General features: G+C 43.6%; 2 protein-coding genes across 5 annotated transcripts; both read right to left on the reverse strand.

Moving 5' to 3' along the window:
* Positions 1–3225: 3225 nt before the first annotated feature.
* znf366 (zinc finger protein 366) lies at positions 3226–10038 on the reverse strand. Of its 3 annotated transcripts, none has more exons than XM_076269669.1 (5): positions 9888–10023; positions 6986–8211; positions 6051–6242; positions 4535–4709; positions 3226–4256 (listed from the first exon to the last, which is right to left on the reverse strand). In XM_076269669.1, exons 2-5 carry the CDS (start codon positions 8078–8080, stop codon positions 3670–3672), a joined length of 2049 nt encoding a protein of 682 aa, XP_076125784.1. In that variant the 5' UTR covers positions 8081–8211; positions 9888–10023; the 3' UTR covers positions 3226–3669. The 3 variants fall into 3 exon arrangements, with proteins under 3 accessions (XP_076125784.1, XP_076125785.1, XP_076125786.1); XM_076269670.1 differs by lacking the exon at positions 9888–10023 and adding an exon at positions 8730–8945; XM_076269671.1 differs by lacking the exon at positions 6051–6242 and having other exon boundaries at positions 9888–10038.
* Positions 10039–15911: 5873 nt separating this feature from the next.
* On the reverse strand, positions 15912–26465 carry smyd1b (SET and MYND domain containing 1b). 2 transcript variants are annotated; one of them, XM_076270494.1, is made up of 10 exons: positions 26232–26465; positions 24326–24502; positions 23766–23979; positions 23413–23543; positions 22109–22147; positions 20385–20580; positions 18638–18730; positions 17281–17444; positions 16825–16993; positions 15912–16655 (listed from the first exon to the last, which is right to left on the reverse strand). In XM_076270494.1, the coding sequence occupies exons 1-10, from the start codon at positions 26351–26353 to the stop codon at positions 16500–16502; spliced, it is 1461 nt and encodes a 486-aa protein (XP_076126609.1). In that variant the 5' UTR covers positions 26354–26465; the 3' UTR covers positions 15912–16499. The 2 variants fall into 2 exon arrangements, with proteins under 2 accessions (XP_076126609.1, XP_076126610.1); XM_076270495.1 differs by lacking the exon at positions 22109–22147.
* Positions 26466–26760: the final 295 nt, after the last annotated feature.

The following is a 26760-nucleotide window of genomic DNA, read 5'->3' on the forward strand; positions in this document are numbered from 1 at the left end:
GAAAATATATGATTTTTATATTATGCTGTCTGGGAATACACTAGCATTCAATGCCCCACAACAAGACCATTTGAATGTAGCCTGTGTTCTTTGGCTGTGGATACAATGTTCACTGAATGAGAGCGTTATTAATTCAACTCAACATATAGATGCAAGGAGGCCAACAAAATGAGAAAAAACTTTTAGTTGACATGGCAGCTCCTGGTTCATAATAACCCTCTCAGGCTATACAGTGACTTGGTCTGCCATAATGGCAGAGAAAAGGAGTAGAAAGTATAGCTCATGTGTCAACAGCTGAGCTGTGAGGAGTATGTTTTTTAAATGTCATATGAAGGTTCATCTGGAATCCTGTGAATGTGTGGAGGGCTTCCTGTGGATATACACACACACTGCTGGGCAAGGGTGAGCAAAGGAACTGGACAATTTACATTCAGCCAGTAAAGGAAGACTCTGTATAAAAACAGACAGAAAAAAAATCTATCTGCCAAATACCAATCAAATAACATCCGTTCTGCCCCCAATGAAAAAGTCTGCTGTACAATAAAAGGGAAGGAAAGAAGAAAAGACAATTTCCTGTAACATCCCTGAGAATGGTTGTCACCCTTATTCTGTAAATAGACATATACGTATGATGAGTGTTGAGGAGCTCTGTTCCCACACTTGATGCTATTATTATGTGCACAAATAAACGTACAGTATTGGGAAACTACCAGCAAGTTAATCATTCAGCATTCACATTACAGATTAACCAGAGACATTTTTTGTCTCCTACACTGATAGCTTCTCTAATCCTTGTGCGTGTCTGCATCATCGACTTTGATTGTTTCTCCCACTCAGACCAAGGCTCCACCCTGTTATATATTGTTCTTAAAGTATATTCTTTTTCTTGTTTTGTTAAGCAATTCTATTATGTTTACATTCTTGTCTTTTAATAGCCATAGTTAATATTTAACAACAAGCAAAGTTATTGCACTGTTCAATCCCTGCACTGTTCACTTTTGCACTACCACCATTACACACACTCCACCATAGCACCGTATCATGGTCAATGCATCACATGGTAGTCCATATCAGACCTTTGCAATCACTTCACATGCTCTTCATTTTTACATTTCTGTGAGTGATGTTTATGCATGAGATATATATGTGTGTGTGTGTGTGTGTGTGTGTGTGTGTGAGTGTGTTTGTTGTGTTATGGTTGTAAAAAGCTACTGGATGCCTTAAATCTATCAATCTATCTGTCTATACTGACCATATAGCCTACTTTAAGAGCCACATCACACAAATGCCACACCAAAAATGAATCTTAGCCAAAAGCAGAAGTGGGAAAACCTCTGGATGAAACAGCAAAGGATTCACATCATTTTTTTCTCACTTTCCCCCCTCCTGTCTCATCACACCTTTCTCTGTATGGGCTAATTTGCAGAAGCCTCTGTTAGTGAGAAAGATCGATGGCTGGTTTCAGTTCAGCAGGCCAGAGCAGCGCTACCCACCTCTGGAGCCCCACACATCATGTTTTCACTCTTACCTAGTGAACGGTTGAGGTGATGAGGAGAGAAGACAGGGATGCATGCACTTCCCCTTAGTGCTCACTTCATGGTTTGAGGTCAGTCGCTTGCCCTTGGGATCAGGAGAAAATGGAGAAGCTCCCAGCTACTGTGCTCTGTCACTGAGCCACATCTTGGGCTGAAATGTATTCACATATCAAGTAATGTATCAGTGAGGTTTTCCAACTGAAAAAAAGAAAGAAAACAAAACTGGCAAATTATTCAGTTGTCACTGATGTAGCCATGTCATCTTCCCAAATCTTTTATCTTATATATGGGCAAAGTTTAATCAATGATTTTATAACTCAGCATTATTTTATTTAATCAAAATCATACTGAATAACTGTAAAAATAAACAAGGCCTATGGTAAAACTACTTTTTGGAAATGATGACAAAATCAGTTTAAGCCTCACGTTTTCATTAACACAAAAACCCCACTTTCTTCTCAGGCAAAAATAAACTATAAAGCCATTAAACAATGAATGTTTGTAGATAAATCTGGAAGGGTCAAGCGTGGGGTCTATAGGACAACTTGCAGAGATGCAGCTTGTCATTTGATCTACTTAGGTGGTACAGGGGGGAAAGTGTGGTTCTTCCACGTTTCCTATTCTTCCAGAGAAAGTTTTTGTTCTGTCATGGAGAAGTGTTGAGATGGAAGAGTATGTCTTCAAATGTTGGCCCATATTCTGTGGTATGTGGCTATAGCAAAATAAAATGGAAAAAACTTGGAAACGGACATGAATTGAAGAGTTCAGATGCTAAACCCTCTAAATGCTAAACCCTCGCCGTCGGAACACTGCAGACAGACAAACAAACAAACAAGAGGTCAATCATGATACTAGCGAAAGACGTAAAGACAAGACCAAAACATACAATTTTGAACACACACACACACACAGACACACATTAAATCTGTCTGACCACTTCTCTTTTAAATTAGCATTTTTTTATTAGGCTATGGAATTTTGCCTATATCGATATTTCAGACGAGGAAGAAAGTGGTATTTAGCAGGTTTTGAAGCTAAATTATTTGATTAACGTATATGTGTGGAGAGCATTCTGATTTTTGACGGAGGTGCCATTTTAGAGGGTTTTGCATCTGAACTCTTCAATTACATATTATGGTACAATTATTTTAGCTTTTTATTTGGATTTAAATCTAAAACATGTTGCATATTCTTGTTATCCAGAAACAACACACATAGCCTAACAAACATGAGTATATTACCTGTTGTCCCTTGGTTTGGGGTTAATTGGGCCACTTAAACTTGCTTAAACAAGCAAACTCGCTGTGGCAATACATTTTCCCTGTGGGTCGTTCGCAAAAGTGTTTCAGAGTTGAGAGCACAGGAAATGGTCATTCACCCACTAAGAACCAAGTCTGTTTCCTCAAAACTTCACACTTTCACTCAGTCCATTGGCTATACAGACTCCTGCAAAATGGTTCCCACACAAGAACTTATTTAATAAAGAGGGGTTTAATGCAACACATCAGGACTAGTACAACTCAATGTACTGTAGTGTAGTTTAGTTATAATTTATGCAAACTCAATTTTAAAAGCAAAGCACTGCAACAACACATTATAAATAATCAGTATTCTTACAAATCGTGTATATTGAGAAGTCATGTGGCTGACTGTCAAGAACAACAGTGTAACAGACAAAGGCAACTCAAAATGTTATAAAATCATTTTATTAAGTCAATGTATCAATGTATGTTTTGTTAATTCCATAGGCAGTTCACAGCAGAATGAAAGCAAATTTATTTTCAATTAAGAACTCACATTTATGAGGTTAATTAGCATACTGAACATTAATCATGCTACATAAAGACAAATAATGACACACAAAATCAACAGTCAATGACAATGATTGATCATTAGAATCAATATTTGATGTTAGCACATACATTATTTCTGAACTCAAAACAAACATTTGTCATTTGATTAGCAGAATTACATAAAGCCATATAGAAATATAAAAACATTATATTATTTTAAAAATAGAATTTTATTATTTTACTTAAAACAAATCAAAATAGCTCATTAATCAGGCATGTTTGAATATCCCTCATATATTTTTACACAGCTATGTTCCTCACGTACTCACAGGAGTGAGGCCTCATTCACAGCTTATATCTGAACCCCTGTAAGACTTGTCATCATAGAGTCCCTGGTCCTGGACAGAGGAGGCTGAGGTCTGGGGACTGCCACAATACCGCCGCACATGCTCAAACTGCCCCCTATCTGCCCACAGCTCCTGCTGCTTCTCACTTCTTCTCTCAAAGTCATCACAAACAGCCTCCCTCTCTTCTTCCTCTTCCTCTTCCTCTTCCTCTTCCTCTTCCTCTTCATCATCGTCTTCATCATCATCAGGTTCCATATCTTCCTCTGGTTCCTCTTCCAGATGCTCTGCCGGTTCCTCAGGTGGAACCCGTGGAGACTCCTCCAGAACGTCCTCCAGGGCCCCTGCGGGCGGCTCCCCCTCCAGCTGGTAGGGCTCCGGGCTGCACTGGCTGAGGCGGCACAGGCTGTCCTCGTCCTCCTCCTGACACGAGCTGCCGCGCACACTCTCACCGTCCGACTGAGACAGACGGATCGTTGCCACGGGCTGGGTCTTCCTGGAGAGGTCAAAGGGCTCGTCCTGGCTAAACCTGGCCAGCAGACCCAGCTGGGTGGAGAGACAAAGTCGATTACGCCGTCGGAACACTGCAGACACACAAACAACAACAAACAAGACGTAGGTCAATCATGATACTTTAGCGAAAGACATAGAGACAAGACCAAAACATAACATTTTGTGCACACACACACACACACACACACACACACACACACACACACACACACACACACAAACACACACACACACACACACACACACACACACACACACACACACACACACACACACAAAACACACACACACACACACACACACACACACACACACGCACACACACCCACACACTGCATAATCATTTCACCTCGAGCATCAAGCCCCCGGTCCATGATGCCGTGTTTGACCTTCATGTGCCGCGTGAGGTTCCCCTTCAGCGTGAACTTGCTGGGGCAGTAGAGGCACTTGAAGGGCTTGCTGTCCGAATGCAGGTGCATGTGGCCCAGCAGGTTGTGCATGCGGTTGAACTCCTTCCCACACAGCTGGGGACAGAGAGAGGGAGAGTCACTTCACGTGTCACCACATCATACACAGTTGCACCCCTGGAGAAGTGGTGGAGGCCACAGGTAAAACTGAAGTATTGGAATGAGTCACCAAGAGAAGTAGATAACAGAAATGAGCTGATGAGTGGTTAGTTTCACCTGAAGGCAAAATGAAAGCGTGTGATTTATGAGAATTCATCTCTGCTCTCAGAAAAAAAAACAGAAGTTTGTTTTACAACTATATCAAATCACTTCATGTAAAAAAAAAGAAAGACAGTGTAAGAAGCAAGCTCTAACTTTGTTCTTAGCTGATCTTTCACCTCAGTCCTTATTTGTTACTAAACAAAGACATGGGAAGCCTCCTCCAAGAGACTGTGTTAAGGAGTCATGGGTGTACTTATGAATGAGGAAGAGTGAGAGAAAGGGAGAGAAAGAGAGAGAGCGAGAGAGAGAGAGAGAGAAGAGAACAATAGTGATGGAGGGTAAGAGTGGGGGGGGTGGAGGGTAAGAGTGGGGGGGGTGGAGAAGGAGCTTGGACAGGGAGGAGAGTGAGAGAAGAGAACAAACATGGGGAGAGAGGGCTGGACAGAGAGAATAATAGAAAGAGAAGCGTAAAGGGGAGAGAGGAAGGGAGGGAGAGAGGAAAAAGGAGAGAAAGGAAGAGCAGGAGAGAAAGAAAGGAAGAATGTAGCTTAAAGAAAGAGAGAGAGAGAGAGAGAGAGAGAGCGAGAGAGAGATAGTGAGATGGCGAGAATGAGAAGGAGAGAGAGAGGAAGCGGTGTGCAGACAGGCCAGAGGAGAGCAGGGAAGGGCACTTCTGCTCTGTCCTTCCTCTGCATTCTTTTTTATTAGGGTGGCGCTTTCCTTCAGGAGGAGAGAGGGACTGTACACTGTCCAAAAGGACCGTGAGAAAACAGGAAGCGGCCCCGGCGCACCACAGAAAGCGAGATGAAATCTATTTGCGGGCCCTGCTCCCAGGAGACCCGGCGGCCATTGTTAGAGGGGCAGTTTGTGCAGGGATATCCTTCCTATGGACGCGGAGACGCTTGGTGCCAAAAACCTGAGCTATCTGGTCATCACTGCAAACTGTCTTATTTCTTCCCCTCTGTCACAGACACGCAGGGCATCTCTTATGCTGTTTCAGGGCTATGCATGCGCCACAACATCACAGTCTCATTGAGCCTGGTCTGACTACCCTCAAACATTCCTAATTCTCATATCTGCGGAAAATGTGGAACACTCTAATAAATGGCTGTAGCAGAGCCTTGGACATGTAAGGGCCTGTACTCTGGACTGGGTCTGAGTCTGCTCTGGGTTAAGGGGCTACCCAGGAGGGCTCACCTTGCACTTGTAGGGCTTAATGTTTGAGTGCACGATCATGTGGGCCTTGAGCGTCTGCTTCTGCACGAAGCTCTTATAGCACAGGTGGCACTGGTAGGCGCGCACGTTGGTGTGAATCAGCACGTGGCGCTTCATGTTGGCGAGCAGGGTGAACTCGCGGCCACAGATCCGACACTTGTGCTCCTTCACTCCCTACGAATGACCAGAGAGAGAGAGAGAGAGAGAGAGAGAGAGAGAGAGAGAGAGAGAGAGGGGAGGGGAGAGCTCAGAAATGCGGAAAAACATGGGTGTGTTTGCTGCAGATCCTGGGCGGCTCTTAAAACAAGTGAGGTAAATGCAGGGTGTAGAGCTGTTCAGGATGTTGTCATGTATTGTTGGCTATTGTAAATAATGCAATCTGTAGTAAATAGATAGATAGCTGGATTGAGGTATTTTGGATGTCATGTACATCTATGCTTCTACATGGAATAGGTGAATCTGGCCTAGGAGATCTTTCCCAGCATGCATTTGTACATTCTGTTGTTCTTGATGTGGTTTCATTTTGGATCTGGATCCATTCCATCTCAGCTTGAGCTAAAATTACATCTGCTACAATGTACTTAATCAAGCTCATCTCTTTAAACACTAGATGGTTCAAACTGTTTATAGAAGTGAATGTGTGCCTAGTGCATCAGGAGTTGCTTTTAAAGTATACAAACTTACCTTGGAGCACGACTAACATACTGTATATGGACCAATATACAAGCAAACCCCTCTTTGACCAGACAGGTCAAATGATATTCTTTTATCAAATGATGAATTCTAAACATTTTAGTAGTTTTTCTCTCCATTCATGTTCCAGCATAATCTTAAAGCTTTTACAGTAAACAACATTACTAGTATTTCTTCAATGACTTCCGTGAAGGTGTTTGATGATTTTTTGACACATTCCTTACCTTGTGGGTCAGCACGTGCTGCTTGAGGTGATGTGACTGCACGAACTCCATGCCGCACTCGCTGCAGATGTGTGGCCGCACGTCGCTGTGCTTCATCATGTGGTTCTGCAGCTGGCTGGGGTACTGGAAGGTCTTGTGGCACTCGGTGCAGCTGTAGGAGACGGGCCCGCGGTGCCCGGTCAGGTGGCGCTTCAGCTGCGCCAGCGTGGCAAAGTCCAGGCCGCACTCCACGCAGACGTTCTCGCGCCCGCGCTCGTGCTTGGCCCTGTGGGCGCGCAGCTCGCTGGGGTAGGCGAAGCCGCGGCCGCACACGCCGCAGCTGTGGGGCTTGACGGCGCTGTGCTGCAGCATGTGGCGCTTCAGGTGGCTGGTCTGCGTGAAGGCCCGCTGGCACACCTGGCACTTGTGCGGCCGCGCGCCCTGGTGCGTGAGCAGGTGCGTGTGCAGGTGGCTCAGCTGCTTGAAGAGCTTGCCGCACAGCGGGCAGCCGTGGGGCTTGATGCCGCGGTGGCCCAGCACGTGCGTCACCAGGTTGTACTTGGAGGTGTACGACTTGTCGCACACGCGGCACTGCCATCGCCTCTGCCCATCGCCCACCTCCACCAGGTAGCTCTCGTCGATGTGGACGGTGGGACGCTCCGCGGGGGCCAACCCCCGCCGGCCGCTGGAGCCCTCCTCCTCCCCGCGGTCATACCTGAAGGCTTGGCCAGGGTGGAGGGCACGCGGGGGCAGGTGCATCAGCGGGCCGGGCAGGTAGAAGGGGAAGGGGAGCATGCTGGGGGGAAGAGGGGACAGGTACATTGAGGAGAGGGGCGGCCTGGTCAGGAGCAGAGGAGAAGAAGGCCACAGAGGCATGGGCTTCACCATCTCCTGCTTCACCTGCACAGGTGCGTCGTACCTGGCCAGGGCGCGCTGCAGGTGCAGCCGGCTCAGGTCCACCATCTCCAGGGGCAGCGTGGGGGGTGAGCGGGGGGAGAGCAGAGAGGGCAGGGTCAGGGCGCGGGAGAGGTGGGAGAGGTCAATGGTTTTGGGGCTTCTGGTCTCCCGTTTGTTGCCGGGCACCTCGGCAGCAGGGGAGGAGTTCCGCTGGTCCATTCTGAAAGGCGATGGGTACTTCTGCTCGGTGAAGGTGATATATTTCTGTGAGTTTGCACAAAGTGTTTTGCAAAACAGGTTTCAGTTCTTCACTTTCGGAGTAAGACTGTGGTCTATCATCCATCCCCTGCCTGCACATAGACCGGAATTACAACATTAGTACACAAACACAATGAGATATTTCAAAGATTTCAGTTACGTTTTTTTTTGTTAAAGCATATTTAGAAATGTTGTGGTGAAGCTTGGTTGTATTAGGTAGGCTATATTACTTTAGATTATTTACTTATTCACACTAGCTAGCAATCACATTAGTGCTTAATTCTTAAGGACAAGCAGTGATGATGAAGGGCTTATGGTTATTCACATTTGAAAAGTAACAAACAAATACAGATGCCACTACGCAGGCAAACACACACACACATACACACACACGCACGCACGCACACGCACACACACACACACGCACACGCACACGCACACGCACACGCACACGCACACACACACACATACACACACACACACACACACCCTTTTCCAGCCCTCATCCTCTGCAAGTCTTTTGCACACTTTCCTCTCAGTTCTCCTTGCAACCAAACCAGGTATCAAATCCTCCTGCAACAGGAAGTCCAGTCCACGCCAACAGACTCACCTTTCACTCCCTCTCACTTTTCGCTTCTCCATACATTCTGCCTGACTTTGACGAGAGGGTTTGCACTTCTCTTTTTCTCCTTTTCCTTTCAACGCTCCCTGCAATGACTCTAACCGTGACGGTCCGGCAGAGAGATACGTGTATTTATGAGAACAAATGAGGAAGGACAGCAGCATGGGAACTGATGCACTTCTGTCCACAAAATGTGTTTGGAGACGTCTATTATTCTAGCACTTCATGAGACAACCATTGCATCCGCTTATTAGATGCTACCCTATTATACTAATCTAATTAGAACTAATTTATAGCTCTAAATATAGTTATATATATATATATATATATATATATATATATATATATATATATATATATATAAAACTATATTTATAGCTATCATTTATATATATATATATATATATATATATATATACTGTACATATTATAAATTGTTGCTGTTGCTGCAAATATTACACAAACAAAAGAAATGACAAACCGCAAGAGTTTTTCATGAGAGACATCTGATAACTGTATGACTGTTACCCTAGCAAACACTATTATCATACACACACTGGTTTTAGCCATGCTGTGGTCAGTTTAGAAAATAATATTATAATTGCAGTGTTTTTAAATTGGAGTGTTCTTAAATTACAATTCTTTACAAATAATAATGATACAATCTGAAGGTATATAGAAAGTCTTCGCATCAACAAATAAAGAAAGGTTTAAGCAGAACCAAAACTCAGCTCAAAGCCAGCTAACAATCCGAAAAACACATTTAAATCTCGACAAGAACAACTTGCAGCAGGACATCACAGCACATCTTTCTTGATCATCTCTGCACATCAGAACCACATGTTTGAAGCCCCCATGCTTAGCAGATGTTGTAATGAGGTGTGTATGTCAGCGCAGCCCTGACTCAGGCACCCAGATGGAGGACTGGCAGCACAGCCCCGTCCTCTCTCTCCAAAGCCCAGATCAGCCAGCACAGCACTCCCTCCACTCACAACCCACAGCAGCAGTGGCCGCTACCACTACGGAGCCCTGCACACACCCCTCTGCCTGCCTGTGAGTGTGTATGTGTGTGTGAGTGTGTGTGTGTGTGTGTGTGTGTGTGTGTGTGTGTGTGTGTGTGTGTGGTGCACGGTCTGCAGTGCCTACCTTCTCCTGTCCCTGTCCTGATGGACAATGAGCCCTTTCTCTTGCAGCATGTGAAGAGACTTAAGAAAGAGAACAGGAACAATCACTTTGTTCTCATTTTTCAGATGAGTACCTTCGGAGAGCAGGAAGGAAGGGAGTGGAGGGGAAGTCAACAAGCCCGGGCCTTCCTGCTGAAAAATAAGGAAACACTCGATAGACATCTCCACTTCTCCCCCTGAAGCTGCTCTCGCTCTGTCTGTTCCAGCCTCACACTGACCATACAGGGCTTGTGCGTGCTTGTGCGTTATTTCTTCTTCAAATGGTCAAAGAGTGATGAATATCGCTCCGGATCGCAGCTCTTGGTAGTCCCAGGGAATGATGGTCAGTGTTGGATTCCTCTGACAGAGGTTGTCTCAGTCCGGCAAGTGAAGTTTGGAACTGCAGGTACATGCAACCGCAGCAAGTCAGTGCTGCACAACATAGACACTCTGTACACCAGTCCTCTGCACGGCTACAGTAGAGAAATGATGGGGACAGTACATGTGCATTACAAAGCTGAGGGATGATGACAACCAACACAATCTGGTGTTTGCAAATGCTCACGTATCCCGTTAACCGTGCCACAGTGACGATAGTACATAGCTACTTTGAACAGGTGCTTGAGAAACTTTTCACAAAATGAACATAGTTTCTAAATATAGAAAAATATACACTTACGAGTTATCGCATGTCCATGATAATTTATCTTTTCAATTCCATTTGGTTTAGCTGTCAATAAAATATGTTTAGAATCGAATAGAGGATATTCTAGAGGAGACTAGTACAGCCTAGTACAGTGCAGCATACGATATAGGCTGTGTGTCTGGGTGTGTGTGCATGCATATTTGAAGATTTGATGTCGTCTTTCGCTTGTGTTCACTTTCATAATTCATTTGAGCTACAGTATCTAATGAGATAATGTGTATATAAATGAAATTAAATAATGAATGACATGGAGTGTGTGTGTGTGTGTGTGTGTGTGTGTGTGTGTGTGTGTGTGGGTGTGTGTACATACTCAATAGATTACATTGGGTATTTTTTCCTTACGTAGTGGGGCAGAATGTGACATGTTTGTAGGGACAATCATTTTCTAAACCAATTCCTACTGTCAGGTTTTACTGTTTATCAGTGCTTTACCACATACCAGTTACAGTGTGTGATATCGTGGGCTAAGGCAACGTTTTTGATGCATGCAAAACACTGAGTTTATTTTGGCATTTACTGTAACAGTCACTAGCACTTCACTTCTCCTCACTATCAGGTGGGGTCAGAGGTCAAAGTTTAGTGACCCATCCTAGGCTCTTATCTTATTCAGTGTCTCCAGGAGATGAACTTCCGTTGACACGACTCCACAACTCCCCCTCCTGAGCCATGCAAATTACACAACCCAAAATGTGTGCACGTGCATACAAGTGTGTTGCTGTGTGTGTGTGTGTGTGTGTGTGTGTGTGTGTGTGTGTGTGTGTGTGTGTGTGTGTGAGTGTGTGTGTGAGTGTGTGTGTGTGTGTGTGTGTGTGTGTGTGTGTGTGTGTGTGTGTGTGTGTGTCTGTGTGTGTGTGTGTGTGTGTGTGTGTGTCTGTGTGTGTGTGTGTGTGTGTGTGTGTGTGTGTGTGTGTGTGTGTGTGTGTGTGTGCAGCTACAGAAGGGGAGAGTGTAGAATGAAAATGGCTCAGGTGCTAACAAAGACTTCAAAACCTCAGCTGTCCCCAACACAGCAAATCCCATGTGCTACCAGGTCTTTTTTCTTGTTCCAAGCACACTGTGTCTTCAGGAGAAAAAAAAAATGGTGTGTGTTTTGATGCAAAATTAACAATCTGACGTAAATTCTATTTAGAGGTACTGCTGTGCTTACTGTTTCACCACTTTAACCTAACAGTTTAATTTCCCTATGGAAATGAATTTTGGCCTACAAAAATGCAAACTCCTACTACCATTTCCATGTGTTGCCCAACCTTCTGACAGCCAATAGTACTACTTTCACTATTGACTCAGCCCTGGCTAAGAAAGGTGATGATTACAGTATGTCTGTGGCCTTGTCTATGCACGCTGCCTTTTTGGTTTATCTCCAATTGCCCTGTAGGGGGCACAATGACCTTACAAGAAATAGTATCTATATGCGGCTCTGACCAGAAAGTAGGGGCCGCTTGTGAAACTAGGGTTTATTTCAAGGAGGAGAAGGCTAACTGTCGCTATCTTGGTGTCAGGCCTACTGTATGAAAGGGCCAACCAAAAGTTGAATCGCTGATGTATATCAACACATCAACACATACATGCACCGATCAGTGTTTAGTCTACTGCTGGGGACAACACTTACATTACTATGTGTACTTTAAATGAATTATTCATCCAGATCCACATAATATGTCAACTTCCAGGCTTTTAGCCTTCACTACAAAACTACTGGCTTCACCTGAACATCTGGCTTGTTGTAGAATCCTGAGTAGTCCATCTCACTATCTGGAGTTAAGCACAGCCACAGTGTTATCTACACTTATCTGCGCTTGTATCAAGGGTCTAAACTAAGCCGACTGACAACTTCCATGTCATAAGACTCCACATCTGATAAGAGTTATTTTACAAACCGCTGAAAAGGGTCTCCCATGGGAACAGCAGAATATAATAACTGCTGGAAATGCTTTGAAGAATGTCTATATTAAGTTCTATTAGGCCTACTAGTAATTGAATGTGCCAATACAACTGCAGACAAGTAAGATGCTAGCATGTCCATAGGTGATCTTTTTGTGTCTGTGTATAATTTGTGTGTGTCTCTCTCTCTCTCTCTCTGTGTGTGTGTGTGTGTGTGTGTGTGTGTGTGTGTGTGTGTGTGTGTATGTGTGTGTGTGTGTGTGTGTGTGCGTGTGTGTGTGTGTGTTTGTGTGTGTGTGTCTGCACAGCTGCATGTGTGTGCCCTCACACTTTTGTACACATTTGTGCATATGTCGTGTTTGTTTTACTGATCTAGCTGATCAGATTTTACCCTTGGTCTTACTGTAATGATACGGAAACTAAACACTGGTCTCTTAGCTGGGGATAAGGCTATACATAAGGCCCACCTCTTTGGGATCATATAATGGGACCACAAATGCATATCAGTTGTATGCTTCAGCTTTTTTGTAATTTACTCTTTTTTTTGAGTTTTCAAAGTACAGACCACACACAACCAAAAGTGTTCCTGGTCACTATACACATACTTATAGGAGCCATAACAACCAGTTTTCATGAAATTTGTTCTTTTGGGTTCGCCGTGTGAATGTAATTCTTTCCATATTATATATATTATAAACCACATCAATCTAGTCATTCATCGTTGGATTATTTATTAGTTATTATTATACTCTCAACAGATATTTCATTCATTTTGTACATTGAAGCTCCTCAAGATTGCCAAGATACAGGTGCATTATACATAAAGTAAAATATTTCAAGTCTTTTTTGTTTAAATCTTGATTATTCTAATCTTGATGATTACTGTATTATAGATTCTTAATTATTATATTTTGAGATGCTGGATTTTTTATTTCCATGAGCTGTAATGTCGACCTGAGAAGAGCTCTAATCAGCTAATTAAATCAAAACATCAGCAATGGTTCCTGAGCCTTTAATCTCCCAATCTTGGCAGGGCAATAGACTTTTCCACAGTATTCTAATTTTCTGAGATGCACCAGCTCTCATTCTGTGGGGTGATAGGCTATTATGAACTCTTGTGCTAAATGGAGCCACAGAGGTACAATCCAAAAAAAAAAAATGTGGAAGTGATCTGCCACAGGATCTCCAGCAGTCAGTTTGATCAAAATATTTGACCTTTTTGAGCAAAACAAATGGTATTACATTTTTCCAACTGAAGACTCTCCAAGAGGGTGAACTTGTGTAGTGGAGGTGAACCTCCATTGCTGTCTGCAGATTCCCTCCCACTGCCCTTGTGTTATGGTTAAATTGACCTTTCTTTCCCACCGAGCTTTATTTGACAGTGTACTGTATGATCACCTGATAAAGCATGAAGAGACATACCTGAACAATATTGTTTTGGTAACTGACATCTTCTCTTGCAAATAAAAAGATTTGCAAATAAAATGATCTTGATCCTGCAATACAAATTGTGTCTTTCAGCTCCTGCTCTCCATCCATTCAACAAATCCTCTGTCATAGTTACTAGGGATGAAATCAGTGTCATAGTTACTAGGGATGAAATCGTATTGTATTGTTTTATTTAGTTTTAATGTCATTTTTATCCTGTAGCACTTTGAGGTTTCCTGAAAATGTAAAGTGTGTAAACAAATAAAATGTATTATTACATTATTAATTATATTGTGCCATCTCTTGAGGGAGTTGTATATCCAGGGGTGGCCTAGGTCAGAGAGTTGGTTAACCAATGAAGGATCACCAATCAAACATGTTGATTAGAAATCCCCCCTCATTGAACATTCTGTCATTCCACCTTGGCTTATAACTGTGTTTGCACTGCAGAGTCCTGAGTTGTGCAGCCCTATAACAATCTTGTAAACATGGTATTTTGCCAGCTGTTGAGTTGTATATTCTCTGGGTTTTTTCCCTGCCCAGATATATATCTAGATAAAAGTTTATCCCATCAGTCTGTGATTTATCTGTCTGTGCAACAGTTCCATCTCAATATGTCTTTTACTGGGATGTATCAGTTGGAATCCCATGAGAACTTTTTTTTTTTTTTTTTTTTTTTTTTTTTGGTAACTATTTTTGCCTCTTAATTTCTGTTGTTAACTTCTAGCAATTCTCCTGAGATTTCAAAACCAACTGAATAGTGTTTTGTGAATTGTATCTTGAAATAGACTTTTGTTAATGATAAGAATATAATTATAAGGCTGTTAGTCATTAAAAAGTATAATATGTGTCCCTTTTTCCTCCTGCCATGGGCTCACCTTGTGATTATTTACTAGACCTGATCTGTGAATGATTTTAGGGTTCCCAGATGACCTAATCGAGAAGGGCAAAGACATCAAGAGTGTCGCTGAGATGGACACTCAGTGACACTAAAGAATGGAGATCACGTCACAGAGAAAGTGACCACTGGCTCTCAGGTCCTTGTGAACTCGTTTACTGCTGGCCAGGAGAGCGAGATAAAGACCGTGTGACCGAAAGGTCAAGGTATATCTCTAAACAGGGCAGATCTTGGGAGGAACCTGTTTTACATCATATGCCCTCAAACCAGCAGTCTAAGGGATGGCATCTCCTGCTGTTACTGTAATTATAGGACTGCTGTTTGCTGGCACAGTTTTCCAAACTTGAGCTGCCCCTGTTTACTGCACTGATTTACATCTTGCTAAAACCCATACATTTTGGGCTCATGCATTTTGTGTGTGGGTGTGAGTTCGTTCACACCTATGCAGTCATGTAAAATGACAGAGGTGATGTGTGTGTGTGTGTGTGTGTCTGTGTGTGTGTGTGTGTGTGTGTGTGTGTGTGTGTGTGTGTGTGTGTGTGTGTGTGTGTGTGTGTGTGTGTGTGTGTGCATGTGTTCCACTGGCTAAAACATAATGTTTTGTAGAGTACACAATAGTGTGCAGATCTCTGTAAACATTTCATGGTGACTTATTGACTCCAGCACCTATGTGCTGGAGGTGTGTGCTTGCAAGTCACAAACAAAATCTTCAATCTACATTTCCCCTGTTTCTATTTCTGTCATGCAGGCTACCATCGTTATGGAGCACAATTAACTGAAAGTGACTTTCCAAGGCATCCAGTCCATCACAGAGAAAGTTGATGATGACGTTATTGTAAATGTGAGTATAAATTCACTTACTCATTTACTGCATCATCAGTCATCTCAGATTGTATTAATAGTGCCTTTACTAAACATTTCTATGCCAGAGATTATTGAGTAATTTCCTTGTGTGTTTTGAACCATCTTAGTGCTGAATTGCATTCTTGTATCTAGCCACTGAGTGACAGTATTGTGCTGTTTCAGATCCTGACAGTGGGTAGAATATCATACAAGAGGATAAGCAAACGTGTCAAATGCTGAGGTCCATGCAGTTTGTTTGGAGATTTTATTAGTTGTAAATAAATTTTAAAAAAAATCACTACAAATCTGTGACTGTGAAATGTCAAATATGTGAAATAGTTTGATGGATGTGTCTGCAGTGAACAAAGTTACTATTCCAAACCTGACATATAGAAAATAGGAACATCTACATTTAAAGAGCAAATTTAAATGTCAAAAAACGATATCGTAATGAATAATGTAGCTGCTCTAAATGCTAACAGGAGACATCAAAAGAAGTCCATGACTTACACTCCAGTGACAGAGCCTGTGTTTTCTCTATATGTGACACTGTGAATCATTAAGACCCTCATGGATTGTCCAGGTGATGGAGGACGTTCCATGGGAACGGGTTAGGAGAGCTGCCCAAGTCCTGCTCGCCACGTCTGGAGCTCTCTGGTCAGGTGGGGCTCTTCTCCCCCACCGGCCTCCTCATTAAGGGGACCACAGCTATAGCAGAGATGGGGATAGCTCTGTCCACACTATGGTTAATTGGTCTGTCCTGTGTGTTTGAACATGTGTGTGTGTGTGTGTGTGTGTGTGTGTGTGTGTGTGGTGAATCGGTGGGTGGACAGGTGTTCTCATTTCCTGCGGAACAGGTTCTTGATGCCCTCCACCATCGGTTCTGACTGCATGCTCATGGGCTGGTTCTTGAGTGCGGCCTCACGCATCTGGTGGTAGATGAACTCATTCTGCTTGAACATCCGGAGCTCCATCTCCGTCTGCTGCCGCATAGCCTACAGCAGCAACACAGACAGAACGTCAAGTTACTCACCCAAAACTCACTACATTTCCAACCAAAGATGTCTTTGGAACAACATACCACGACAATGCGTAGAGCTCAGGGACAAATTAAGATACAAAGGCATCATGCAAGTGCTATGTTTTTCTATGGCTGAAGCGTACCTCCAGGTCTTTGGTGATGGGGTGTATGGAGCCATGTGTGACCATCAGGATGGAGTAGGCCTTGCAGATCATGCCATGGCCGACCTCAATGAGCCCTGCCTGCCAGTGGGTGACCCCTGCTCTCATGGTGGCCATGCCCAGGGATGCATGGTTTGGGTGGTACACCTTCCTGTGGAGAAAATAAAGACTCACCTATTAAAGGGAAATCATTTTGCACAGCCTCATAGGATATAGCATTACAGTTACATCGTGTTGACTGCATCAAGATTATGGATTCAGGGTGAGTCAAAGAACTAAAGAGTCTTGTTTTCATTTTTCATTTTTTTCTTTTCTTTGAGTCTGTAGATTAGAATATAGTCATGCAAATGTATGACAGGATGGCCAAATGGAGCTGAACTGAAGGCAAGCCGAATGAGCTCGGTGAGTCTGTGCCACTGTGGAAGGTGAGACACTCACTGGTATCCCTCCACCATTTTGCGAGCGTAGGTGGCGGCCTCATCGAAGTACTGCAGGTAGGACAGCACCTCACTGATAGTGCTCCACAGCCGCAGCTGGTAAATGTGTGTATCGGCCAGCACTGGGTCTATCTTCTCCAAACACTCGCGGCAGATTTTTACCACCTGACCAGCGGACAACAGAGGTAGGGTTGGGGTTGGGTAGACAGAACACAAAAAGGAGCACTTCTGGTCAACTTTAAGTGGATTCATTTTAATCCAACCACATCCATTATTTTTTGTTACATTTCATGAGCGACTATCTTTGGAAAAAGTATACTTAAGTATATGAAACACAACACATAGTCAACATTACTTTAGTTCAGTTGTATAATAATTTGATGTACAGTAACACAGACCCGGCGGCAGACACAAATTCACGGACGGGCATTACACCTTTCCAGGGGGGGGGCACGAGAACTTAAATTGATCACGATAGTTTAAGCTTAAACTGAAAATGTAGATGCAATTGTTGAAGAGAGAAAGCGAGAGGGGATGTGTGTTAGAACTGAGATGCGTGTGGAAAAAGTAGACGTGCTGTTGAGACTGGAGCGAGTCATATTCAAAGTAATGCAAAAATAAATAATAACCACTTTCAGATAGAGGGTTAGGGAGTTAGCCCCGACGTTACAGATAACTTCGGCCCTGGAGCGGTAACAAGCTCCCCTATGTTCTCCGACTAGGTCAGAAGAAAAAACAGTAAAGGTTAACGCTATCAAACAAACCCAGAAACTAGGCCTACTTCTACTAATTATGATATGAGACTACCTGCGAGCCGATAATACATATTTGTCATCGGATGACAGGGGTTAGTGCAGAAGTGAAGTAAGCTAACCTAAACTGCGCCACTAAAACGTCCTTTCCATTAAGGTGATAGCTGGGCTTACCTTATGTTCCTGATTAATAAGCTACGGAATAGGCCTAATACAGATTTTACAAGTTTTATTTGCTACTTGCTATATTGACAGAACTATAATATAGGCCTACATTTAATTAATGTTCAAAATCAATCTATGGGATTGGGGAAGTGGGGTTGGTTGGTGCAGCCAAGCTCGTCCAGGGCGGGCACAGATGACTTCCAGGACGGGCCCGGCCCCCCAAAGCCCCCCGATGCCGCCGGGACTGAGTAACACTGAATAACTAATACTGAATGTGACCTCACCTGACTATTTCCTTTTATATTTTTACTGCAGCACAGAGTACCAGAGTTTCCAAAGAGACTGAGATGGACATATTCTGTGATGTCCTTGGATGTGAGGCAAAACATCTAGCTGCTTATGTGCGCCCTACTGTGAAACTGCCATAAAGTGCAGTGGTACCTCATGGTATTTGCCATCCAAGCGAGCCTTCTCCATCTTCCTCAGCATTTCAAAGCTGTACTCTGTCATCTCCTTCACCTGTTCATCAGGCACCTGCGCATACAGCCCAGTAAGTTAGGTTGTCAAGTTAAGTTGTCAAGGAAGCTCCTACTGGAAATTTGTTCTCTGCATTTTACCCATACGGGGGGGTAGTGTACACACATTCATACACACACACCCAGAGCAGTGAGCCCACTAGGAGCACATATACACACCCGGAGCAGTGGGCAGCCCTTAATCCAGCGCCCTGGGAAAGGTATAGCACAGCATGGCTGACAGATCAGTTCATAGTCACACCAACATCAGCCTACATCACACCATCAGACAATTATCACTGCAAAATACTGCCTCGCCACCTATACATAGGTGTCATATTGTACACATCATATTTACTCTCAGACCCCATGCTACTGTGATGTCTGATCAAACCAAATGACACCATTGGGAGGCAAAGAGCAGTGAAAAACCCAGGCAGACTGGAGTCAGACAAGGTTACCGCTCTACCAGTCTAATCAGTCCTAACCTGTGTCAGATAATGAGACCAGAAGCAGAAGAAGCTCGGGTCCAGTACCAGACTGATACAGTAAGTATATATACTCTTTTGTTCCCGTGAGGGAAATTTGGTCTAGTGGTGAAGCACACACTAATCCCGGCTACGACAGCGGCACTCAGGGAGCAGTGAGGGGTTACAGTAGGTGCCTCTCCTACTGGTCGGGGTTCGAACCGGCAACCCTCCGGTTACAAGTCCGAAGCGCTAACCATTAGGCCGCGGCTGCCCACATTAAGCAGTATACTGGAGAACTCTGTGCCATTTCAGAATACACTTTGCATAATTATGTCTGTCTTCATGTCACATTTGTAAAGCATAATTGTCTTTCAATCTTAGTTAGAGTAATCACCACATGTACAAACGTTGTGTGTGTTTGTGCACACTAAATGTATCCGTGTTTGCTATTTTAGTCCACACTATCTTCTACCATTACTTCTAAAACAAGCCACTACAGCACCTTCTGCTTTAGGTGCTCAGAAGACTCTGACGGGACTAAAAATAACAGCAGCAACGCTGTCAGAATGCACAAGCCTGGCGACTGTGTGATAAATGCTGCAGTGTGTCTCAGACCTATCACTGCATCCTCTCACAGGTTTACACATTTGTCTCTTCTCAGCAGTATGCGGAACAGTTACTCGTCCTTGGCTGAGGTATTTGTACCATTGTATGTGTTTGCTGACAGAAAATATTGTCCTCAGATGGCTACTATCTTATGTTCCCTTTCCATCACACACACACACACACACACACACACAAAAGCCTGGGATTCCTCCATCATCAGAAGAATCAGCTGTTCCCTGGAGCAAGTGTGGCCCTCTGCTAAAATTAGCCCGGCACAAAGACTCCAGCGCTGACCTCCAGTGCAGCAGATAAGAGGGTGCTGACAGCACGCCCTCCTGATTCACCTCATGCTCTCCTACAGCTCCACCAGTCACTTGGGTCCCAGGCTTCTGTGTGTGTGTGTCTGTGTCTCTGTGTGTGTGTGTGTGTGTGTGTGTGTGTGTGTGTGTGTGTGCTTTTCCATATGCACATAAACAGTGTAAAACTTAACTCAAAACAAATTCCCAGGAATGAGCAAAAATCACTATCCTTCTGCAAAATTCTGTAGTATTTTTGCAAATGATATTAAAGGTATCTACACATGCAGCTCAATCTCACCTTGACATCATCCACCACCTTGCCTGCCATCTTGAGGTCATCTCCAGTGCGGTTGGTGCAATGCTCACACGTGCAGTCAAAGAAGTACTGGTCCTTGAGCAGCTTTTTGCGCTCGTGAGACAGGTGCAGGTAGTCCACGTAGGAGATGGTGATCTCATCTCCCGCTTTAATGTTGCCCAGAGCCCTCAGCTCCACTCTACGCACAAAAACAGAACTCGGTATGAACACTGCAACAGAAGACAGGGCGGACTGGGTTGGGTGTCTGACCTCAGTTCAGATGTTAGATGACGGATAAAGAATAAGACTCTTATAGAGAATAAGACTCATTCCTCATCTCTAGATCCAACATGAAAAGCCATGACGCCTTACAAATCAATGAATTAGATAGTAATTCATTCCTCTGAACTGAACCCCTATACTTATATGGGTATTACTGCATTCAACTGTCAGCAACCAGAATTCTCAACAAGCAGATATTGCTGTGATTAGTCTATTTTTTAGTTTTTAGTTTTCTGTGATTCAACTTACAGTGTGAACATGCTGTGTGATGTTAATAATACTAGACATAAGGATTTTGTAAACAATTATACTACTTTAAGAACACATCATTAAAGAAAGTAAAAACTTGTCAAAATAAAAATGGATGATGTCCACCTCCTTATCATAGATTATCAGGCTGAAGCACTCACATTTGACTGGTTTGCCATAAGCAGAATTGTCCTAGATAGCACCCAAAGCTATCACACAACTCATTGATTTAATTTCAATGCATTCAAACACGTCTGATTCATTTTGATGAGCATCACTCTGGATGTTTTACAGTGAAACTGAAAGAGTAGCAGTGAGAGAGCTCTGTAAAAAAAAACACAGTCAATTGATTTGGCTTTTAAGAACGGGTTAAAAAAAAGGATTAAAAGGAAAAAGGATTAAAAGTCAACACCTAACACCTGTGGTGTAAATAGCCCAATGGCTTTTGGCCTTCATTTTGACCATACTGTATATTTCACACCCATTTTGCCAGGAACACCATACACAGGTGTGATGAAGTGGAGCCAGTGGGCAAGAAAGACAGAGGAAGAGAAGAGGAGAGAAGGACAGTCGATAGGCTACAGGCCTTTTTTATTCAAACTGCCCTAAGGCACTGAGATGAACATGCAACATTTTGCCACAAGCTGCATACTGTCAAAAATGGGACAGTATGAAAACCAAACGTGGCAAAATCCATGGAGTCACATGAGGGGATTAGAGGTGAAGAACTTGATGAGCGTTTATGACAGAGAGAGAGTCAACTTACCAACCACCCGCAGGCATTAACCAACTGAGACCCAGACTGTTCCATCACAGCACTACCATACAGCACTTTCTCAGTTCCGCACTTATATTGGGTTATTGGCTACATCCTTTTTTATTTCTGTCAACCAATCAGTAGACTAAGGAAATCTGTGATTGGTTGAATCAGAGCAGTGGGATGAGTTGCACAGAATTGGGAACTGCAGGAGTGTCCAATGGAATCACCTGGGAAATACCAGTGTAATGGAATGGACGTGACGTGTATCTGTGGTGAAAGGGTCCTCCTGAGCGAGTAGTGGGTTAATTGTGCTTGGGTAGTTGATTGTAAGAGAGGGGTGGTGGGAAGACGAGTGACGGAGACAGAGACAAATGGAAAGAGTTTACAGGGAGTGCTCCATGTGAGGAAAAGGACTGTTTGCTCTAGACTGACCCACCTCCTGTAGGAGTGATACATTTTGTTCACAGCCGACTGACTGAAAAACAAAACAACAGTTGTTTTTTTTCTTTATGCAGTAGAAACACACCAGTTTGTCTCCCTCAGCTGTGGCTGTGCCAACACCCTCTCCACTCCTCCTCACCCCCCACACCTCCATCTCCTCCTCACCCCCCACACTTCCACTCCTCCTCACCCCCCACACCTCCATCTCCTCCTCACCCCCCACACCTCCATCTCCTCCTCACCCCCCACACCTCCAACTCCTCCTCACCCCCCACACCTCCTCACCCCCCACACCTCCACTCCTCCTCACCCCCCACACCTCCATCTCCTCCTCACCCCCCACACCTCCATCTCCTCCTCACCCCCCACACCTCCAACTCCTCCTCACCCCCCACACCTCCAACTCCTCCTCACCCCCCACACCTCCACTCCTCCTCACCCCCCACACCCAACAACTCTGACTGAGGGACACCACCATGCTGTGAGAATCCGCACTCTTTGCAACGAGGGGATACACAATGTCTTTTAACGCGTTAAAGAGCGAAGACAGACCCTCCTCCTTGTTTGTCGACCTGGTTGTTTGTGATGACTTTGCCACAACTGACTTTCCTTGCAATGGTTGTTTTTATAATCATGTGCCCTGGACCACAGAAAGGTCGTATTTTCATCACTTTATTTGGAATGACGCAATAATCCTCCAGTAGCAGAATAACAGATGAACTAACCAGTGATAATAAAAAAAAAAAATGAAACAGATATTTTTTTCATCTGGTCAGCTGTGAAGCAGAGATTATGTCATAAATCCTCGGAAACATTCCTAGTATGGCACTATTTTGATGATAAGTGGGCTAAAACATTCATAGTATGGCACTAAAACATCATAGTATGGCACTATTTTGATGATAAGTGGGCTAAAACATCATAGGCTTATCAGAGGAGATGGCATCCTCAGTCTTACATAATATAATGACAGTCAGCATGGGCCATTTATATGACAGCTGCTGGCTGACAGCTGACAGCTTTACCTTAACTAATATAATCTGTTAATTCTGTTTATGTTTATATTAACCATTATAACAATCTTTTTCCATTTTCTACTGTCCAGGTCAACTCAAATGACTTTCCGCAATAAGTGAGTTTTCTGTTTCCTTTAAAGTTAATGCTAATTGTCATCACCAGTTACCGCTAATGGTCATCCCTAGCCAGTCCCCCCTCGGAAGTACAGTACCACCCCAACTATCTGCGTGCATCCTTGGAATGTCAGACACAAGTAAGTTCCCAGTGAAGGGTAGTACTCACTTGCCATTGTTGAGGATAACCGTGCAGTTTGGCCAGCAGTCGTGATTGACCAGGCACAGGTTGGGGAAGATGCCGACCCCTACTGCTTGCAACCCCCGCTGGTCACTGATGGTGAAGCCATTGCAGTTTATCTTGGGAAATAAAAATAAGAATTAATGTAATACATGACAGATGTGTATTATTATTTATTTCAGTAAAATAAATTGTCAATATGGGCACAATCTGATTTCTCTTTGTGTTTTTGATACACAAATGTGTTTGATCAAATAAACGATATTCATCTATAGTTTTTATATGTTATTATTCATTTATAGTGTGGGAAAGAGAGATAGGACAGGTGATTAAAGTCTTACCACTCCAAGAATGTGGGAGATGCTGTCCACGTTATGTGGTTTGCTGTTGCGTGGCCAATAGTCCAGGAAGTTGTGGATATCAATCTTGAGCTGCTTGAGGTCGTCCTCAGGCAAGTCTTCGACGTGGTCCTCCAGGTCATCTATGGTGGTCAGCTGATGGTCAGACACGATGCTTCCCTCCTTATCCAGCCTCCAGAAGATACGGGCAGCGAGTCTGATGCACAACAATGTACAATATGATCCTCAATCTTTAATATTTGAACTAAATAAAAGATATTTTGTGCTATGCATATTGAATAGGAGCAGTGATTTTTGCACCTTAATGCATCGTCACTTTTTTACTTTTTGCAAACTTAGACTCTAATCCTGATTATCAAAAGAAAGGAAAAAATAAATGTTGTTCACTTACACCATGATTACTAAGAGCACATTACATTGTTCATGAAAAAATTATCCAATCTATCTCAATGTCAGTTTCAGTATCTTTATTTGTAAACACCCGATGGAAACTCGTCTTTTGCTCTGTGTGTTGAAGCCTGCGGTCAGGCCTCTGCCCTTACCGCACGCTCTCGTTGGGCACCTTGTCGTAGGCCTTGATGGCAGGACACTCCAGCTTATGCTCATCCCAGCCTGCTCTCTGACAGGTGCGGTCACAGTACTGAGCAAACTTACACGAGCCGCACCGATGCAGCTTCTGTTGCCGACGGAAGCAGCTGTGACACACGTTTGCTCCCATACTGGGTGACGACAAAGACAAATAGAACACATGTAGCCATCAGGGACAAACAGGATAAAGACAATGCAAGTTATAGCAGTACAGTAGTAATGGAGCAATGGAGTAATTATGATGTCATATCGTAATATCAAATATGTACTGCAGGCATGTACAGTAGTAATGGAGTAATTATGATGTCATATCGTAATATCAAATATGCATATGCTGCAGGCATGTACTGCAGTAAACTTAAAGCTTCATTTTAATCCAAAGTATCACTTCTGCACACAGTGACATATTTTTCACTGTATCTCATCTGAGACACTCAGAGCACACAGACGTATAGAGCACTGACATGCACTTCTTTGGGTGAGCTTTCTGTTACTGCAAATATCTTGTCACATCACCTGTACTCAAAGATATAACTTATGAAATTGAGTATGCGTTTGTTGTGTTTGTCCAAAGTCTTATTTTCTTGGGAAACTCTAATGTCCTCAAGAGTGTTTAAGACACACAAGCAGCACACTCCTATCTAAGGCTTCTTCCACTGACTCTAAATCTGATCACCAATCTCTGGCATCTCATCTGGCTCTCCGTGTTTATATCTTTCCATTGCTTTCAAAGCCAGGTATGTATTATACTCTATTACATCACATGCATGATGCCATGTTGTATTTATGGCACAGTAGACATCACGTCCACTCCAACAAAGCAGGTTGGGCCATGCTACTACAGTATACCATGTGGAGTTCATTCTACTGTATTCCATAGAAACACAACATGGAACACTTGCCTAGTAATGAAAGATCACATGAGCTGAATGAGCTGCATCTTGCAAATACCAGACACAGGAAATGAACAGTGTTGTGGGAAGAGTTATTCAATTGCTTCAGTTTGCTGGGCCCAGTGACAAGACCATTTTAATACTGGAACAAAAGCAAGAACAACTAACGCAGAGCTGTCCAAAATGTGTTGGAAAACTTGATTTACTCAGACTAAAATGATCCCAAGTCATGAACCGAGTTGAATTGCTGTGGTACCTTTAGATCATGTTACATTTCAGAGTGGGTTGCACTGTCCATTTCACCCATGTAACTAGTGGTCACCTATGTTAGGGGTAAGTCTAAACTGATCTGATGTGGTCCAGAGAGGCATTAACACCATGTCCTCTCTCACACTTTACCAGATCAGCTATCTCTCACTATATTAGCAATGAATGGTGAAAGCCAAGTGTTCAGATGATACAGCAAGCAAGGACAATGTCAGTTCCAAACCCAATGTCAAAATGAAACCGAACAATGCAAAACAAAATGTCCCACTTCTTGTGAAAGACAACTGAGGAAAGTGAGTGAAGATGGTGCTTGTTCTAATACTCAGCTCAGGATCTATTAAAAAGAGTCAATTCAGCTCCACATTAAAGCAACACAATGCAGTACTTTCACCTTACAATAATACCTTCAAACTCATTCTGATGCTACACTGACTTGTAATACGAAGAATGAAGTCTCTGACATTGCCAATGTGTGCCCAGAACGCTTGATATTGCACTATGTAACATTCGAGTAGTAGGATCCTGACCATTTTAGTAATTTGTTGACTAACTTTGTACCGTCTTGTCAATTCTTCCATTGAGGTCCTTTAGGACATGATATGAGAGTGTTTTCCTTTCCTGTACTTCACTTGATCTCACACAGTCCAAGCCAAAATGCCAACATGCCATGTGTCTCTATGGAGCCTGGCCTTTGTCATACCTGTCAAACACGACGGCTGCAAAGCTGGGCTCTACGAAGAGCACGTCTCCGGCCCATAGTTCCCGTACGGCCCTTAGGCCTCGGCCCTTTCCAGGTGGGTTAAACACCTCCACGTTGTCCATGATCTCTCCTGTGGTCCAATCTTAGATGTGGACAGAGAACCCCGGCAAAGTGAGCGAGTGAATGAATGAATGAAGAATGAAGCACTTCTTGTGTCTCCCTGGCCAATCCTGTCCTTAGCTCTAAACCCTTGATAGGAGCAACTGTGCATTCCACCACCACTACCACACACTAAAATAGAACCCTCTCTTGAGCTGTACCATTGTGGGCACTCACAGGGGGGTGGGGGAGTTTTTGGGGTGATCCCTACTCATGTGAATACAAACTGAGATCACTACTGGGCTCAGCTCTACACTATCACAGGAGTTTTCCTAGCCTGCTTACTGTTTTACTTGGAAATATTTTGCCAAAACAGGGACATGTTTGGTTCAAAAATTGGAATTAGCCACTTTGGAGCCCTAAAGCTATT

This window comes from Alosa pseudoharengus, unplaced genomic scaffold (assembly GCF_046254945.1).
Source record: "Alosa pseudoharengus isolate Yale_2024_CS ecotype anadromous, Long Island Sound unplaced genomic scaffold, YU_APseudo_1.1 YU_APseudo_1.1_scf_6, whole genome shotgun sequence".
Classification (NCBI taxonomy): Eukaryota; Metazoa; Chordata; class Actinopteri; order Clupeiformes; family Clupeidae; genus Alosa; species Alosa pseudoharengus.